Source organism: Prionailurus bengalensis, chromosome C1, assembly GCF_016509475.1.
Source record: "Prionailurus bengalensis isolate Pbe53 chromosome C1, Fcat_Pben_1.1_paternal_pri, whole genome shotgun sequence".
In the NCBI taxonomy this organism is placed as follows: Eukaryota; Metazoa; Chordata; class Mammalia; order Carnivora; family Felidae; genus Prionailurus; species Prionailurus bengalensis.
In genome coordinates, this window is record NC_057345.1 from 195,861,533 (window position 1) to 195,880,918 (window position 19,386).

The 19,386-nt window shown below is 38.6% G+C and overlaps 1 protein-coding gene across 4 annotated transcripts in view; it reads left to right on the forward strand.

The window, feature by feature from the left end:
- Positions 1-12,244: 12,244 nt before the first annotated feature.
- UNC80 (unc-80 homolog, NALCN channel complex subunit) overlaps positions 12,245-19,386 on the forward strand; it is a 225,572-nt gene continuing 218,430 nt past the window's right edge. For all 4 annotated transcript variants that reach the window (XM_043577699.1, XM_043577697.1, XM_043577698.1 and 1 more), the window contains exons 1-4: positions 12,245-12,434; positions 13,400-13,448; positions 16,341-16,497; positions 17,637-17,938. In XM_043577699.1, coding sequence (XP_043433634.1) covers positions 12,343-12,434; positions 13,400-13,448; positions 16,341-16,497; positions 17,637-17,938 — 600 coding nt within the window. In that variant the 5' untranslated portion in view covers positions 12,245-12,342. The remainder of the gene's footprint in view (positions 12,435-13,399; positions 13,449-16,340; positions 16,498-17,636; positions 17,939-19,386) is intronic.

Consider the following 19,386-nt stretch of genomic DNA (forward strand, 5'->3'; position numbering starts at 1 on the left):
CTGCAAGCATCAGTGAGCCACTCCGTATAACTTTACCCTGTGCTTCAGGGACATGCTGAAGCTCTAAGAAGATGCCAAGTGGAAAAGAAAAGTGTAAATGTAAACGTTGTAGCCATCTTCTCCACATAACTGCAAGGTTTATAGAACATCGACTAAGAATAACCAGAAGCATTGTTTGTCCATCTTCCTCAGGGTCACTCCATGAAGGAGCACCATGGATTTGCACCAGCAAGACAAAATGAAAAAGAAGACTAAGCTTCACAAGAGTTTGTGTGAAAGACTAAAAGGCTATGTTATCATGTCAAAAGAGTAAGACTCGTGATCGTGTAGAATAGGCACTGTGCCAAGAGATTTACCTATATTGTAGTTATTCTAAAATAGGTCCACAAGTTCTTTGACACTCTCCCATTAAGAGGTGGGATCTATGTCACTTCCTTTCAGTAATCAAGGAAACGTTGTGACTTAATAAACCACAAAAGTGTTGCTACACGAGGCCAGATCAGAAAAAGCTATGCAGCTTCCACTGGTCCTCTTGGGATGTTCTCTCTGGGTGAACTGAGCTGTAAAAAGTCCAGCCATCTTGAGACTATCACTCAGAAGAGGTCAGTGGATAGCCCAAGCTGAGCAACCAGATGTCAGCCAGCCCCAACTGTCAACCATGTGGGCAAGTCACCTTGGACACACCGACCATTCAAGTCCTCACATAATTACAGTCCCAACCCACAACTAACTGTAACTGCATGAGAGACTCTAAAGGAGAATTACCCAGCAGAGACCTCCCAATTCCCCGACTCACAAATCATGAGCACAATAAATGGTTGTTTCATGCCACTGAGATTTGGACTATTCACTTGTTATGTAACAGTTATGACCAGAAAATAAATGGACTTACTGGATCCTCACAACCTTACAAAATAGCTACTCTTATTTTCTTCATTTTTATAAACAATGAAGATATTGACTCTCAGAGACATTAAGTGGCATTTTCTTTTTTTTATATTTTATTTTATTTATTTTTTTATATATGAAATTTATTGACAAATTGGTTTCCATACAACACCCAGTGCTCATCCCAAAAGGTGTAAGTGGCATTTTCAATGTTACATGACTTGTGAGCAGCAGTACTGGTACTTGAGCCCAGGTAGTCAAAAAAAGGTAGACCCTTTCTCTAAAGGGTCTTGAAGTGGGGTGTCATCACATCTGAACTTCTCGTGTGCTATTTCAAATCCTCTTAGCCTCATCTGTTTCTGGAACCAGTGACCACTTGCTCTTGCTTCAGTCTCTCCTGTAGAGCGACCTTACCAAGTTCACCTTGCCTAATACTCCTGCTACATATACTACTAGTGACCCAGGAATCGCTGTTGGTATTAAGGCACAAGATGCTGTAGGACCATCTCTGAGCCCATACATATGTGTCAGGAAAGTGCAGACAAACTGACACTCCACAGAGCCAACGCAACCTCCAGATAAACTCTTCTCCCTTCCTTGTGTAGACATACTTTCCTGAGAAGCAGTTATTCTGAGAAGCAGGTTCTCAGAGGACCACCTCCAAATCAAGCAATCTATTGCATTTGATACAAAGTAGTAGTCAGCTTGGTAATATGCCATCCTATTAGCTCTGTCTCCTCCACCTTATGTATTTTTAGTTCACTTCTACCCACTTGGACTGCACTCCCTAGTAGGAAGAAACACATAAGCCATGGTTTCAAGCCCAGCTTCCTGTGAAGCTCAGGTCAAGACAATAACCGAAAATATTTTCACTAAATGATTAAGCCTAGGTATGCATAAAATATATAGCACTGTTTTGCATATTTAAAACACTTAAAATAAATGGTATTATATCATGAGATCATTCTGCAAATTGTTTTGTTCACTCAACATTATATTTTGGAAATTTTCCCATGTTGATACATAAAGCTATAAATCATACATGTTAAATGCTGTATTTTATTTCCTTGTATGCATGTATCTTAGATAATTTATGCATTCTCTCGTATATGGACGTGCATAGGATGGTTAGAATTCACTGCTAAAATGTTGGTGTTATGAGTAATGTTTTTATCTTTTTATGCACATATGGGATAAATCCTCCAGGGTCTACTTAGGGGATTGTTGGATTGAAGTGTGCACATATTTCAGTTTTTTTAACTAGATATTGCCAAAGTTGTCTTCAAAATTATAGAAGTCTTACATATTCTTGACAGAACTTGGTATTATCAGACTTTTTTTAAAGACAATTTTTTAGAAAAGTTTTGTGTTCACAGCAAAATTGAGAGGAAGGCACAGAGATTTCGCCTATATCTCCTGCCCTCACACACACATGCCCTCACACTGCCCCATAGTGACACCTCCATCAGACTGGTACATTTGTTACAATCAGTGAACCTACACTGACCTATCATAATCACCTAAAATCTATATTTTACCTAGGGTCCCCTCTTGGTGTTGTGCATTATATAGATTGAACAAATGTGTGATAACATATATTGATTTATAGTATATTACAGAGTATTTTCACTGCCCTAAAAACCCTCTGTTCTCACCTGTCATCTCTCGCCCCTCATCAATACCAGGTAGCCACTGATCTTACTGTCCCCATAGTTTTGCTATTTCCAGAATGTTATATAGTTAGTCGGAATTATAGAGTACATAGCCTTTTCAGACTGGCTTCTTTCACTCTGAAATATGCATGTAAATTCTCTCCATGTATTTTCATGGCTTGATAGCTTGTTTCTTTTTATTGCTGAATAATATTCCATTGTCTGGATGTACCACAGTTTAGTTATTCATTCAGCTATTGAAAAATGTCTTGGTTGCTTCCAGGCTTTGGAAATTAAGAACAAAGCTGCTGTTACTATACACATAAACATAAATTTTCAATTCATTTGGGCACATGCCAGAAAGTACGATTGCTGAATCATGTGGTAAGAGTATGTTACCATACTCTAAGAGTAGTTTTGTAAGAAACTGCCAATTTATCTTTCAAAGTAGTTGTGCTATTTTTCATTCCCACCAGCAAAGAATGAGAGTTCCTCTAGCTCCACACCCTCATCAACATTTTGTGTTGTCGATGTTCCAAATTTTGGCCATTCTGATAGGTATATAGTGATATTTCACTGTTATTTTAATTTGCATTTTCATGATGCCATACAAAGTAGAGCATCTTTTTTATTACGTTTTTAAGTTTAATTCCAGTGTAGTTAACATAGAGTGTATTATTAGTTTCAGGTGTACAATATAGTGATTCAATAGTTCTATACATTACTCAGTGCTCATCATGGATAAGTGTATTTTTTCAAGTTTATTTATTTATTTTGAGAGAGAGAGAGAGAGAGAGAGAGAGAGAGAGAGACTGCAAGCAGGGGAGAGAGGGGGCTGTGGAGAGAGATAATCCCAAGTTGGCTCCATGCTATCAGCACAGATCCTGATGTGGGCTCCATCCCACAAACCATGGGATTATGACCTGAGCCAAAATTGAGTCGAATACTTAACCAGCTGAGCCACCAGGCACCCCATTAAGCATACTCTTTAATCCCTGTTTTACCCATCCTCCCCCTTCCCTCTGATAACCATTAGTTTGTTCTCCATAGTTAAGAGTCTGTTTCTTGGTTTGTCTCTCTTTTTTCCTTTGCTCATTTGTTTCTTAAATTCCACATGTGATTGCAATCATACGGTATTTTTTCTCTGACTTATTTCACTTAGCATTATACTCTCTAGCTCCATCCATGTCATAGCAAATGGCAGGATTTCCTTCTTTTCTGTGGTTCAGTATATTCTATTATATGTCTATACCACATCTTCTTTATCCCTTCATCTGTTGATGGACACTCGGGCTGCTTCCATAATTTAGCTATTTTAAATAATGCTGCAATAACCATAGGGGTGCATGTATCCCTTTGAATTAGTATCTCTTGTTTTAGGGGTAAATATCCAGTCATGCAATTACTGGATCATAAGGTAGTTCTACTGTTAACTTTTTGAGGAAATCCCATACTGTTTTTAAAGTGGAGCATCTTTTAATATGTTTATTTGCCATCTGTCTATCTTCTTTGGTGAGGTGTCTCTGAAGTTCTTTGGCCTGTTTTTTTTTTTATTAATTGAGTTTATGTTTTCTTTTTTTTGAGTTTCAAGAGTTCTTTGTAATGCTTTGGATAGTCCTTTATCAAATACGTCTTTTGCGAATATATTTTCCCAGTCTGTGGCTCATCCTCTCATTCTCTGGCCATTGTCATTCACAGAGCAATTTTTAATTTTATTGAAGTCTAGGTTTTCCCTATTATCTTCTAGGAGTTTTTTGCTTTTGCATTTTACATTCAGGTCTATGATCCATTTTGAGTTAATTTTTTCTTAGTTTTTTAAATGTTTATTCATATTTTGAGAGAGAGTGTGCACAACTGGGGGAGGAGGAGATAGAGAAGACAAAGAATCTGAAGCAGACTCTAGGCTCTGAGCTGTCAGCACAGAGCCCAATGCAGGGCTCAAACTCATGAACTGTGGGATGATGACCTGAGCCAAAGTCAGATGCTTAACCAACAGAGCCACCCAGGCATCCCTGAGTTAATTTTTGTGAGTGGAATGAGGTCAGGGCTAGATGTGTGTGTGTGTGTGTGTGTGTGTGTGTGTGTGTGTGTGCGCGTGCGTGCATATCTAATCGTGCTAGCACCATTTGTTGAAAACACAATCTAGGGGTGCCTGGGTGGCTCAGTCGGTTAAGTGTCTGACTTCGGCTCAGGTCATGATCTCGTAGTTCGTGAGTTCGAGCCCTGTGTCAGGCTCTGTGCTGACAGCTCAGAGCCTGGATCCCACTTCAGATTCTGTGTCTCCCTCTCCCTCTACCGTTCCTATGCTCATGCTCATGCTCTGTCTCTCAATAATAATAAAGGTTAAAAAATTTTTTTAAAAACACAATCTTTGCTCCATCTTATTGCCTTTGTCCTTTTGACAAAGATCAGTGACTAAAAATCTGTGGGTCTATTTCTAGGCTGTCTATTATTTCCATTAATTTATTTGTCTATTTTCTCACCACTACCACATTGTCCTATACCATATTTCTATATTAAGTTGTAAATTGGATAGTGTCAATCCTCTAATTTTGTTCTTCTTCAGTATTGTATTGGCTGTTCTGGGTCATTTGCCTCTCCATACAAACTTTAGAATATGTTTGGTAACATCCATAAAATAACTTGCTGAGATTTCGATTGGGATGGCATTGACTCCATAAATCAAGTTGGGAAAAACTGTCATCTTGATAGTATTGAGTCTTTCTATTCATGAACATGTAGTATCTCCCTATTTATTTAGTTCTTTGATTTCATCCATCAGAATTTTATAGTTTTCTTCATACAGATGTTGTGCATGTATATTTCTTAGATTCATACCTAAATATTTCATTTTAGGGGGTGCTAATATAATTTGTGTTGTGTTTTTCATTTTGAATTCCTCTTGTCTATTGCTGGTATATAGGAAAGCAATTGACTTTTGTGTATTAATCTTGCATCCTGAAACTTGCAATAATCACTTATTAGTTTCAGCGGGACTTATTTTGTATTGTTTTTGGATTTTTCTCCACAGATGATCAGATCATTACTTTCTTCTCAGCCTATATACCTTTTATTTCCTTTTATTGTCTATTGCATTAGATAAATTTATCAGAATTTTTTTTTAAATTTTTTTTTCAACGTTTATTTATTTTTGGGACAGAGAGAGACAGAGCATGAACGGGGGAGGGGCAGAGAGAGAGGGAGACACAGAATCGGAAACAGGCTCCAGGCTCCGAGCCATCAGCCCAGAGCCTGACGCGGGGCTCGAACTCACGGACCGCGAGATCGTGACCTGGCTGAAGTCGGACGCTTAACCGACTGCGCCACCCAGGCGCCCCATAAATTTATCAGAATTTTAAAGCTTTTTTTAAACTTTATAGTTTGGAGAAGTATTAAATTTTTTGTTTGCATTTTCCCATATTATTGATGAGATTTAAGCATAATCTCATTTTTCAAATTTTTTTGTCTTGGTTTATTGGTTTTTTAGTAAACTTAATAATATATCCTGGATTCTAATTTTTTGTTTATAGAGTGCATTCCAAATATCTTTTCCCATTCTAGGATGTATATTCTTATTTTTATAGACCTTTCATTGCAGAAACTATTTAATATATTTGAGTTATCTATATTTCCTTATATAATTTTAACTTTTTAAGTCTTTCTCAAGTAAGACTCAAAGTGTTTATAAAACATCAGGAGATAAAAACTATTTCTTTTTTAAAAAATTAAATTTTGCTTTTTACATTTTAGATTTAGGTCTTTAACTCATCTTGAATAATTTATTTGTTGGTAGGGTTCAGGTAAGAATCTCAATTTACCTTTCTCCGAATAGAAACAACACATTCTAAGGTGTCACATGTTATATATTCACATTTCATTTTTTGGACTTTTTATTTTGTTCTACTAGTTAATTTTTCCATCTCTATGTTATTATCGATCACGCTGCCTTAATTACTATATAGTCTTATAATTCCTCAACCATTTCCTTCTTGGCTATCTTTGACTCATTATTCTTCCATATAGACTTTAGGGACAGTTTTTTAAGATTATGAAACATCCTAAAAAAAACATTGGATTTAAAGAATAGCAATATTTCTTTATGAAAATGAGTCTTCCTACCCAAGAACATGGTATTTTTGTAAGGTTTTATGCCTCTAAACAATTTAGTATATTTTTTTCCACAAAAACATTAAATATTTTTGTTACATTTATTCCTGGATATCCTATAGATTCTTTTTGCTATTCTGTAGGCTGAGCAGACAAACCTTAAAGTAAGTAAACATGATATTCAGAAAATGATAGGTTTTATGAAGTAAAAAATAGAATTATAGTAGAACATTTCTGAAACAGTATAGGGAGGATTACTTTAGGCAGGTTAATAAACAGTCTTATCAGAGGAGGTTATATTTGAACTGAGGCCTGAATAGTGAAAAGGTGCCAGCCTTGTCCAGATGTGGAAGAAGACCAAAAATTCAAGGTACTTGAAAGGCCAGTCTGTCCAGAGCAAAGTGGAGCAGGAAGAGTTTTGAAACACAGTCAGATCATGAAGACCCTTGCAAACCTGAGCACGAAGCCTAAATGAGCATGGACTGTGAGATTTGGAGCTTTGTTCTACTCACTGAGAGACCGGTAAGCCTTGCCCTCCTTAGAGAGATCAGCTATTTGGGCTAAGGATGCCCAAGACACATTGAGTATACCCATTCCCGCATAATGGGAGTGACCTTAAAGTAAGTGTGGCCTTTCTCCTAAAACTGCAAAACTACTGCATCAATGTATTTGCCATATGCTTCTTACTGACAGACAGAAGATAACAGCATTCATTTAAATTGTTCACATTTAAATTCTAATGGGTTGCCATAGATTAATGGTGGACTCTTGTCAAAAACTGTTTTTATAATTACTATGAGTGCTTTTATTATTACTAGCTCTCATGTACTTACATAGCCTTCTAGATTCTGCTTACTGAAGCAGTCTTTTCCAAGACCCAGAGTTCTCTGTTCAACCTATCTGCCAAGAATGTTTATTTATATATTTATCTGGCAATTCAACATCTGGCCACTATCAAAATTCACTCTTCCATTTAAAAGACAATAACCTTCAAAACTACATCTGTCTGTATCTGTTTGCAATTTCCCTTCACATGCTTTGTAAGTCCAACAGCCAGTCTCTCTCCTGCCCAAGGCCATTCCATCATTGGCACCATCTTTGGGAAAGCTCCATTCCAATTCATTCTTGCAGAGTGAGATTATAATATAATGCAGTGATTCCCATGGACCTGGTTTATTAACTGTGATGGTGTAATTGACTGGATTACCCAGTTCTTAGCTTCCCTCCAACAGTGTTCATCTGAATTGAAAAATAAATGCATGGGAGAAGGCAATGTAGATGAAAGCATTTAAGGAGGACAGGTTTTTTCCCAAAAACCAAAAATTATTTGGAGGTTTTTTTTAAATCTTTTTTTTAATGTTTATTTATTTTTGCGACAGAGTGAGACAGAGCATGAACGGGGGAGGGTCAGAGAGAGAGGGAGATACAGAATCTGAAACAGGCTCCAGGCTCTGAGCAGTCAGCACAGAGCCCGACGCGGGGCTTGAACTCACATACCGCGAGATTGTGACCTGAGCCGAAGTCGGACGCCTAACCGACTGAGCCACCCAGGCGCCCCTGGAGGTTTTCGATAGGCATACAAGAAGTAAACCATCATGGTAATTTTTATGTGATTCTGAAAACTGCTCTTGAAGGTACTTATTATAGATTTCTTCCACCCCTAGATGACTCAATGCCTTAAGGGCATTTGGGATTGGAAAGGACCGTTAGCTCTTCTTCATCTTCTATCATCAACAGGGTAATTCTTGCATATGTCCTTGAGCAGTTCTCACCAACATGACTCATAGCATTTTTTCCAAACTCTCACAACTATACAACACTCAGTATTATGCTGAAAAGTTAAGGCAGAACTTTGAAGCTGACTTCACTGTTTCTTTCATTACTTACTGTGTAACTTCAGGCAGGTTATATAACCTTTCTGTGTCTCAGGTTTCTCTTCTTAAAATATTTATAGTGAGTTTGTGTGTGTGCGTGTGTGTGTGTGTTTGCATCAATTGATTGATACATTTAAAATAGACCTTGACATATAGCAAGTATTCAATGTATGTTATCTGCTATTAATATCTTTCTGAAAAATGTCATTATTCCTTCTCCATCAAATATCACTCCTAAAAAGTGACCATACTGATTACTTCACAGTTTACATAGGCCATCAAGGCTGAACTCTGTCCTATGCTTATCCTTCTTTTTCTGCTGATTTAGCCTTTACCATTCTTCCTTTTTATCTCCCATCTTAGGAATTATTCCTCCACCAAAGAATGATTAATCCTTCTGTGTGTCAGATATAACATCCTCCAGAACCTTGTTAACTTTTATCCCCTCTCTCAAATAGCCTCAACATTTTCTTCTTCCATGACTTTTCATTCTGGCCCACAAATATGTTCAAGTCTCTTATTTTTAAAAAACTCTGTAGTATAGCCATTTTGGAAGATAGTTTGGCAGTTCTTACAAAGCTAATCATAGTCTTAAAATACAATCCAGCAACTGTATTCCTAGGTATTCAACCAGACGAGTTTAAAAATTACATCCACACCGAAAAGTGCACATGAAATATTTGTAGCATATTTATTCATAATGGACCAAAATTGAAAGCAACTTAGATGTCCTTCAGTATATGAATGAATAAACCAACTATGGTACATCTATACAATGAAATATTGATCAGCAATAAAAAGAAATGAGTTATCAAGTCACAAAAAGACATGGAGGAGACTTAAACACATATTACCAAGTGAAGAAGCCAATCTAAAAAGGCTATGTACTATATGATTTCAACTATATGACATTCTGGAAAAGGCAAAACTATGGAGACAATAAAAATATTAGTGGCTTCCAGGGATTAAGGAGGGAATAATGGGTAAAGCACAGAGGATTTTTAGGACATGAAACTATTCTTATAACTCATAACGATGGATACATGACATTATTTGGCAAAATATGTACAACTGTACAACAGATATAGTGAGCTTTAAACTATAGATTTAGTTAATGATAACATATCAATACTGGCTCATCAGTAATAATAAATGTACCACACAAATGCAAGCTGTTAATAATAGAAGAAACTGGACTGGAAGAGAGGATACATGAGAACTGTCTGTATTTTTGGTCTAATTTTTTCTGTAAACTTAAAACTGCTTTAAGAAATAAAGTTTATTAATAATTTTTAAAACTTTAGGCTTTCTGTAAATCTTTTCACAGCAACACCTAGATTAGTTTTTGATCGAGTAACTGGAGAGGGTACATATATACACCAAAGGGTGGGAATCTTGGGGACCCTCTTAGAACTCTGCCTATCCTACTATCCTATCCTATGCTGTCAACTTGTGGCAATACACTAAAGTTCATGTCCCCTAGACTTGTAAATTGCGCTCCTTTTCTCTTTTTTCTCTTTCCATATATTTCCCTGACTTACTTTAACTACTTCTGTGGTTTCAACTACTTTTTATACAGTGTAAACCACAAAAAATTGATCTGTCCTACCTAGTTAACTCTTCTGAACCCCACACTCATACTTCTAGCTGCCTCTTCATGATAGCGATTGGAATTTCCAATAGAGACTTAAGGAAAACTCATTAATGCTCCTATACACATACCTAAAATAAGAACATAATTCTCCCTGTCAACTTTTTATTTGAATGAGATCATCATTTACTCAGTTGCTCAAAACAGAAAATTTAGATTTGCTAGATATTTATTGAAGGCTTAGTACAGATTAGGGAATCTCTTAAATTCTTTACAAGTATTAACATTTAATCCTCACAACATCTCTGTGGGAAGGGTACTATTATTTGGAAACCTTGGCCAAGAACCTTTCCCAGGGTATTATATCTAGGACAAGCTAGTACTAGAGAGAAAACTGTCTGGCTCATGATCTAAGCTCTTAACTACTGTTCTATTTTTTTCCCCCAATTCCTGCTTGGTTATTGAATCTGACTAATTATACCTTTGCAGTATCATTCAAAATTATCTCCTTATTTCTAGCTCTGCTATCATGGCCTTGGTTCAGCATCCCATGAAGTACTTCTCTAATCTCCAGACTGGGGTTCCCATATGCACCTCCATTTATTTTAAATGACCTCTACATTCCAGGGATATCGATCACACTTAAATGGAAGCAAAATTTTTACTGCCCTACTTAAAGTCTTTCTTATCTAAACTTTGTAGCTTGCCATACAAAACCTTTCTCCATCCGATTTCTGCTCATATTTTCTGCCTTGTCCCTTTGTTTATAAGTGAATCTGTGTCATGTCTCCCAGGGTACCCTTTTCTTTATATGTCTATATTCCTTTCAATGCTGTGAGGGCCTTATGAGCAGGAATCCACATAGCATGATACTTGGCATATAAAATAAATTCAATAAATATACACTGAAGAAGCTGTATTTAGAATCTATCTTTCCTTGTTTCAAAATTCCTATTAAAAGATTACTTCAAGATATTAAATGTATACTTTAATTTTGTAACTGAAAATACCAATATATACCATATAATTCTCTCTATATGGAATAAAGGCTCATGTAGTTAATTACATTGGAAATATTTCTAACTATTGAGATCAGGTCCTGGGGTCTAAGTCTCTATTTCATGCATTACACCAATATTTTGTTCAAAGATGTGTGCAACCATATTTGTTTGTTTGCAGGTAGCTGGGCCCACAGCAATGATTTTCTACTCCAACTGCTTCATTTCACCCCACCCCCATTTGTTTTGCTGCTAGATAAAACATCTGACAGTAATCCATCTATTAACTATATAGACATCTGACTATAACAACTGAAGGAAAATGGCAGCTATCAACGGGATGAACAGGATCACCCAAGTACACTAATGGACTGTAATAAACAGCATTTCCTAATAGCATGATTCAAATGTTCTTTCTCAAGTTACAATTAACTGATACAACTGTCTAGTTTGGGGATATTCCTGCTTTAGCAAAATGAGCAAGGTTAATTTCCTGTGGTTACCATTTTAAAATAATTTCTCACATCAGAAAACTTTCAAGCTTTCCCGGTCTTGCCAAGCTTAATCCCTTCCTTGTTTACACTCCTAATAATTTTCATGTGCTCTTTCTGCTAAAACCCAAGGGTGGACTCCTGACCTCCTTGCTTGAGGTGCGAATGATGCCAGTGTTAGTGACTGTTCTGCGGTTTCCGAAAGCTCCTCCTCCCCAGACCGTGACAATTCTTTGGATGCTGAGGTTGGGAAGCAGGACAGGGGACACTCCTGGGGTGCAGCTCGGAGGGAAGGAAGCCGAATCCTGGGGCTTGAAGAGGCGCGAAGGGATCAGCGTGCAATGCGGAGCGTGGATCTTTTGGACCATCCCGCTGCCGTTCAACCTGTCCCCTGCTCTGCTCTCCCGCCGGGCTGTCCGGCGCGGGCCGCTGTCCACAGTGGGTGGTACTGAAAGCAAGGAGCGGGCGCGGGGGCGGCGAGGCGGACAGCTCCTCCGAGCGCCCCCCTCCTCGCTCCGCGGCTCCTCCAGCCCTCCCCTCCTCCCGCAGCCATGTTCCACGAGCGGGGAGGGGTGGGGGAAGGAGAGAGGGACGGGGGATCAGGGCGGAGAGAGCCGGCTCTGCCTCGGGGAAGGAGGGGATGAGAGTTGGGGAGAGCAGCGGGAGGAGGAGGAGGAGGAGGCGGCGGCTAGCGAGGAGCCAGCGCTGGGTCCTGCAGTAGGACTCCCAGGAGCCACCATCATGGTGAAGAGGAAGAGCTCCGAAGGCCAGGAGCAGGACAGCGGCCGCGGCATCCCCCTGCCCATCCAGACCTTCCTGTGGCGGCAAACCAGGTGAGGGGCGCAGAGGGCGCGCCGCGGGCCGCCCTGGGCTGGGGGCGCTCCTGGGGCCGCCTGGGTCACCGCCACTGCCACTGCTGCCACTGCTGCTGAGGCCGCGCCACAGCCTGCAGCTCCCTCTCTGGGGCTGGAAAGCAAGCCCTCAGCACCTGCTTAAAAACACGCATTTTAAAAATATTTCCGTGAAGTTTGGCGACAAGCAGATTGGCAGTTGAATAAATATATACATTATTTAGAGGGTGGGAGGGCAGAAAGCCTAGGAAGAGGGGGCGGGGAACTAGGGAAGATAATTATGACTGGTTGTGCTCTTGCGTCCAATTGCCCCTCCATCTCCTGCTGTAATTCCAGGCCGGTGACCTGTTGTTTTTCCAGCTCCTGTTTGGCGAATATCTGCTGTGCCCACTTGTTAACCATTTTTGCTCGGATTCAGCCAATGTAGTCTTCCTGGTTCAAGACCCTGAGAAGGAGGATATTTTATAATTTTATTTTTTCCTGGAAAGACCTGAAACCTATTCCAATAAACAGGAAACAAGATTTCCATTATTATTGTTATTAGTAGTAGTATTATTATTATCAGTATTATTATTTTGGAAATGTACCAGATAACAAATTAGATTCTGGAAATCATAGCCCACAAACTGTGTTCATTTTTAGTTTTTAATATAATTATATACATGAGTAATACACCACTCCTGACCATTGGCAAATTAGAATCTGGTTAGGTAGAAGTCTTCAGAATAAGAGTGGATACAGAAAATGTGGAGAGCCACATCTCTTTCATATATGTAATTACACATGTAAAAGCAAATGTCGTCAGCTGTTCAACACCTGCTCATTAACAGGCTATAGGGAGGCATGAGATTTGAGTTTCATAGAACCATGTTTTATTCGTTGAAAAAAAATGTCATAAAGATGCTAATCATTTTTACTTATAACAAATATCTCTATTAATTTTTCAGTGCATTTTTGAGGCCTAAACTGGGGAAACAATATGAAGCCTCATGTGTGGTATGTGATATTCACCATTTAATGATTATTTCCATATTCTGTGTGGCAATTTCAACCCAAAGAAAGGCATTAAATTGTACTGACTATATAGATTCACTCACTATATTAATTCACTCAGTAAATATTATTGAGCACCTACTATGTGCTAGGCATAGTTCCACATGACGGGACAGAGCAATAATCAAAACACAGAGTTTGCATTCTGGTGGGAGGAAGTCAAGCCACTGACAAATAAGTAAAATACATAATAAGCCCAGATAGTGATAAGTACTATGAGGAAAAATTAAGTAAGAAAGCAGACTGGAGGCAATGGCAGCTGGGGGAGGAGGTGGATTCCATGTTTAGAGCAGTGGATAGGTAAGGTCACCTGCTAATATGACTCTTAGACAAAGATGTGAAAAAAAAGGGGGGGGGGGAGGAATGAGTAAGGAGAGAACAGAGGGGAACAGTACATCTAAAGGACCTTAGCCCAGAGTGGATAGGGGTAGAGGAGGAGAAGAAAAGGTGGAGAGATTACAGAAAACCAGGTGGTGAAGGGCCTTGCAGGGCAAGTATAAGAAGTCCAATCCTTAACAAAATAGAGACTGTTCTAGTGGAAGCTAATGAGATGAGTACCTAAGAACTACTCAAAGTAATGTGCAATTCTGAACTTTTATGTCTTGTATGTTTGGTGTAAGTCTGAAAATAGATAATGTAAAATAATTATGAAAGTAATGCTACCAGTATTTATACTCTATAGAGTGCACTTGTCCTGAGATTCTAAGGGAATCCCGTATCTCTGAAATTTCCCACTTCACAAATTGAAAACAAAAGCCATGAAATCATGAAGCAAAAATCAAGTGAACTTTTCACGGGTTTCATTAAAATCTGGAGCTCCAATAAAGGTCTTCACATTTCATATATTAAAACCTAAAAGTGGAAACCTACCCATTTGGACATTGCCCTGAATATTTGCCAATGACTACATAGATGACTACATAGTAAGGAGTTCTGAAATGTGTTAGGGATTTTAAAATGATGAAATCCAGGGTGCTGAGTGGCTCTGTTGGTTAAGCATTCGGCTCTTGATTTCGACTCAGGTCACGATCTCACAGTTCATGAGATCAAGCCCCGCATCAGGCTCTGTGCTGATGGTGTGGAGCCTGCTTGGGGTTCTCTCTTTCCCTCTCTCTCTCTGCCCCTCCCTTATTCCCACTCTCTATCTCTCTCAAAAATAAATAAAAAAACATTTTTTTTAAATGATGAAAGCCAACTAGAGAGTTAAAAATACAGGTACACATACTCAAGTAGGAATTTGTTTTGTTGTATCACCTGCCCTTCAAAGTTGCCACAACGATATTTTTAAAATATAAATTTCTAATAAGGACCTTTTAATGAAATTTGTTGTTGTACTTAGCTCAAGGTAGGGTAATTTGACACTTAAAAAACCTCTGGGCCTTCCATACATCACATTTACAATTATACTAGCTTAAAATAATCCTAACTTTTCCCTGTTCTTGGCAAAGATATGTGTGACATTTTTAATATAGTCATGCAGTATAAAATAACTAAGTCACGTAAATAAATAAAAGTATAAAAAATGATGTTCAGGGTTGAAAAAATAATAAAAAACTCATATTAGTAACATTTAAGAAGAAAGTAACATTAAGTACCCAGAGTGCTCTGCTATTATAAAATACAACTCCTGCTATTATAAAATACAACTCATCCTCTAAAATGTTTTCAACAAGACTGCGTAAATTCTTTATAATCTTTTGATTCCCAACATACTCACCCTTTACTTAATGAATACTTAGATACCTCAGGGCTGAAGAATTTAAAAGCATTTGGATCTGTCTTTATTTAGTTTTTTTTTTTTTCTTAAAGACGGTATCTCTTCTTTTACTCCTTATTTTCCTTTTTTGAGTCAAAAAGTAATTAGGTTTCTTTGAAGAGTCTCTCCATTAAGCTGTGTCTTTTTCTCCGGCATCCTAATAATATCAATAATACAGCTTGAATACTTGGAACTTGTATTATGATCACTCTAGAGCACACCTCCACAATTTTCTTGATCACTTGTGGCATGAATCAGCAATCAGGTTCAGTTCATACAAGTCGAATATTTATTAAATTTATTTTAATATTTGGTAGCTCTACTTTCCTTAACATCTTATAATGATGTCCTCCTCATCCAAACAACAAGCACAACAGAAACTGAGTAGGTCACATTTATTCTGGGATGCTTCACTTTCTGGAAGTATCCCTGGACAAGACAGAAGATTTAATAAATGAGCAAAACTTATGGCATATTTCCCTTCCTTTTCTTCTCTCCCTCCCTTTCTTTGTTTATTCAACAGATATATTAAGTATTTTTACGATGACAGGCATTAGGTAAGGAATGTCTTGTGCCAGGTTGTCGCTAGGGACATGGAATAATTCAGGGGCCCCAAAATCAGATTTCTTGAAAGAACTGTATCTTAGTTAGCGCTTGTTGAAAATTGACATAAATTCTGCCCTGAAAACACTTTCAGAATAGACATTTTACTTTGTTCTGCAGTTGTCACAGACCCTTTGGATGCCTCAGCAGCATTTTATAAAATACTACTTCCAAGAATTTCATGAGTTAAATATGTTGTTGTGCTTTTTTTTAAGAGGAAGCTTATTTTGGTGGAAAGAAAAATTATTTAATAATTCAAGTCATGTATTTTAAATCAAAAACCTAAAATGGGTAAAAAGAAATTCTCACGGAACCATTATATGTCAACGTATACTATGAAATGCTGTGTGAGTGCACCCTCAAATATCTCATCCACCGATTTGCATCTTGTAGTACCTTGGTGTCCATTTTCTCACCAATCAGGATCTCTAATTCCTTATTTTACATGTTTTTTTCTTCTTTTTTGGTATCTACAGTCCTTTGAACGAGTGTTGGTAGAGAATAAACTGCATGGCCTTTCTCCAGCCCTCTCTGAAGCCATCCAGAGCATTTCCAGATGGGAGTTGGTACAAGCTGCTTTGCCTCACGTCCTCCACTGCACTGCAACCCTGCTTTCAAACAGGAACAAGTTAGGTTGGTTCTGCATTGCTTCTTCATGGCCTCTGACCATCTACACTCATGGTAACGACATTTACTGGGCACCTACTATTTTCCCAGGCCCTGTACACACGTGATCTCATTAAATCCTCACAAAAGCCCCCTCCCATTGATACCACCATGATCTCCATCTTACCAACAAAGAAACTGTCACTCTTGTCTTAAAATTTTTAATTATTTTCCAATATATGTGAATATATTTTCCTTTTAAACATTAGAAGATTATAGGGAAGCTAAAGACTATCACCCATCCAAGACGAGTTCCGATCAGATTTGTCTCCTTTACCCTCTCAACTCCCAAAGTGACCCCTTGCACTTTGTAGTACTGAGTGTATGTGCATGCGTGTGCGCAAAATTTCTTCCTCTTTTTTAGATTATTTTACAGATTGCTTTTCTAACATGGTAATATGTCCTAACATCCACCCCATGTTTGCATACATTCTCTACATGCTCTTTTCCATCCAGTTCTTTGCCCTAATTTGGGTTTCTGCTCAAATGTTACCTTTATAGAGGCATTTCTTGATCACACTGTCTAAAGTAGAGTAATCGTTATCTTCAGACCCTTCAGACCCGATGTTCTTAACCTCTATGCTGCCTATTTGGGGAGATTATATATATATAACATATATATATGATTGAGGACATGTGATATTCCTATGACAGTATATTATTCTGTAGCGATTTTAACCAGTTAGGAAGCCCCAAAACAAGAATGAACCCTTCCAGCAGTGGTTGTAAGAGGTACAGAGAAATGCCAGTGTCTCCCAGGAAATCAAGCCACAGAGCAAAGCAAGGATGTTCTTCCCACACCCAAAGTGGATATCAATTGTTCTGGTGACAGAACACCCTCAAACTCATTCTTGCTTTCAAGTCGGGCACTGGTTTTTCCTTCTGTTGGAAACATTTACCCTCCCCCTCATCCCCTAAATTTTCATATGGCCGTGACCTTCTTATCAATTCACTCACAACTCACATGTCATCACTTCAAAACGAATTTTCCTGGTTACCTTAGTGTCATTAGCACATGACTGTACTTTTTTTTCCCTCTTAGTACTTATCAGTACCTGAAGGTACAGAGTTGGTCTTAACTCGGCTCTGTGGTTGTCCCCGTGCAGGCCACCAGGATAAACTCGGTGTTGCTGAAACAAAGCTCCTTCACACCCTGCACTGGATGCTCCTGGAGGCCCCCCAGGACTGCAACAGTGAGCGGTTTGGGGGCACAGACCATGGCTCCAGCTGGGGTGGCAGCAGCAGTGCTTTCATCCACCAGGTAGAAAACCAGGGTTCCCCCGGGCAGCCTTGCCAAAGCAGCTCCAATGATGAAGAAGAGAACAACCGAAGGAAGATCTTCCAGAACTCCATGGCTACTGTGGAGCTCTTTGTGTTTCTGTTTGCTCCTCTGGTACACAGGATCAAGGTAAGCAGGGGCTAGTATGAGGCTGAGGGTGGATAGATGTGAGGTGGGCTTCAGATGATGCTTCCATATTTCCATATTTGGTTGACCAGGTCTTGATACGATCTCCTAGCAAGCCAAGACATGGAGAGCTTTATTTTTATATCAAACCACTGGACATTATTTCAAAAACACAATTCTTTGCATATTATTTATCTACTTAAAAATCTTCAGTGGTTCTCCTTCTGTCCCAAGAAAATGTCCAAATATTAAACATGGCATATCAAGTCAAGCATGATCCAAACCTTCAGTTTCTTTTTTAATTTGTCGTTTGCTAGTCCCTACTGGTATCGTCATGACCCAGCTCTGGGAGCCATTCCCTGAATATGCCCTTGCTGTTCACTCTGCTCTCTTTCCTTCCTCTGTTCTTCTCATGATTCCTCAAAGCTTAACTTCAGTGTTATCATTTCCATGAAGTTGTTCCTCTGAAACTCCCCATGTACACTTAGTCACTATCTCCTTTGTATTTCTCTACAGCACCTTGTAGCTATCTCTATTATAATGCAGATCTAGAGCAGAAGTTTTAAGTGTTTTATATACTGTGGATTTTTTGACAGTGTGATACAAGGTGAGAATTGCTTTTCAAAATATTTCTTAAAGCATAAAATACAAAACATAAGATTACATGGAAACCAATTGTGTTAAAATACAATTATATACAAGTATCCCTTGGATCTGAAAAAGATTATCATTTGAAATTACTATGCCACCACTCTCTAGCTGTGTGATCTTGGTGATATTACTTAACGTCTCAGATCCTCCATTGCACACAGCTGTGGATATCTCTAACACAAGCTGAATATATGTGAAGACACAGTACGTTTCTAACACATGGAAAGAAATCAAGATCTATTTGTTATTTCTGTGGATGAATAAATTCCATCTGAGGGCTATGTTAAGAGTTAGGAAGAAAATAATATACTCAAATGTTCTTTAATAGAATATTAGGATCCTGATGAATGGGTGTTCCAAGTTGTGTGTGTGTGTGTGTGTGTGTGTGTGTGTGTGTGTAGGTGATTGTGAGACCACTAACAATCACTATAAGGAGAATGAACTAGTGAGTCTTCACTCATTTTAGTTTTAGTTAAAATTCGCTTTCACTTGACTCTGTCCAATTGCTGCTAGGAATAGAACTGAAATTACCTGTAACTTCCCAAACGGCTTTACGTGCACTGGCCCCATTTCCCATGAAACATACTAAAAATTTTAAATGTAAAATCAAATTAAATTGCTGCTTTAGAAACTTTGGCTTTCCATTTTAAAAAGTCTTTTATGGGGCGCCTGGGTGGCGCCGTCGGTTAAGCGTCCGACTTCAGCCAGGTCACGATCTCACGGTCCGTGAGTTCGAGCCCCGCGTCGGGCTCTGGGCTGATGGCTCAGGGCCTGGAGCCTGTTTCCGATTCTGCGTCTCC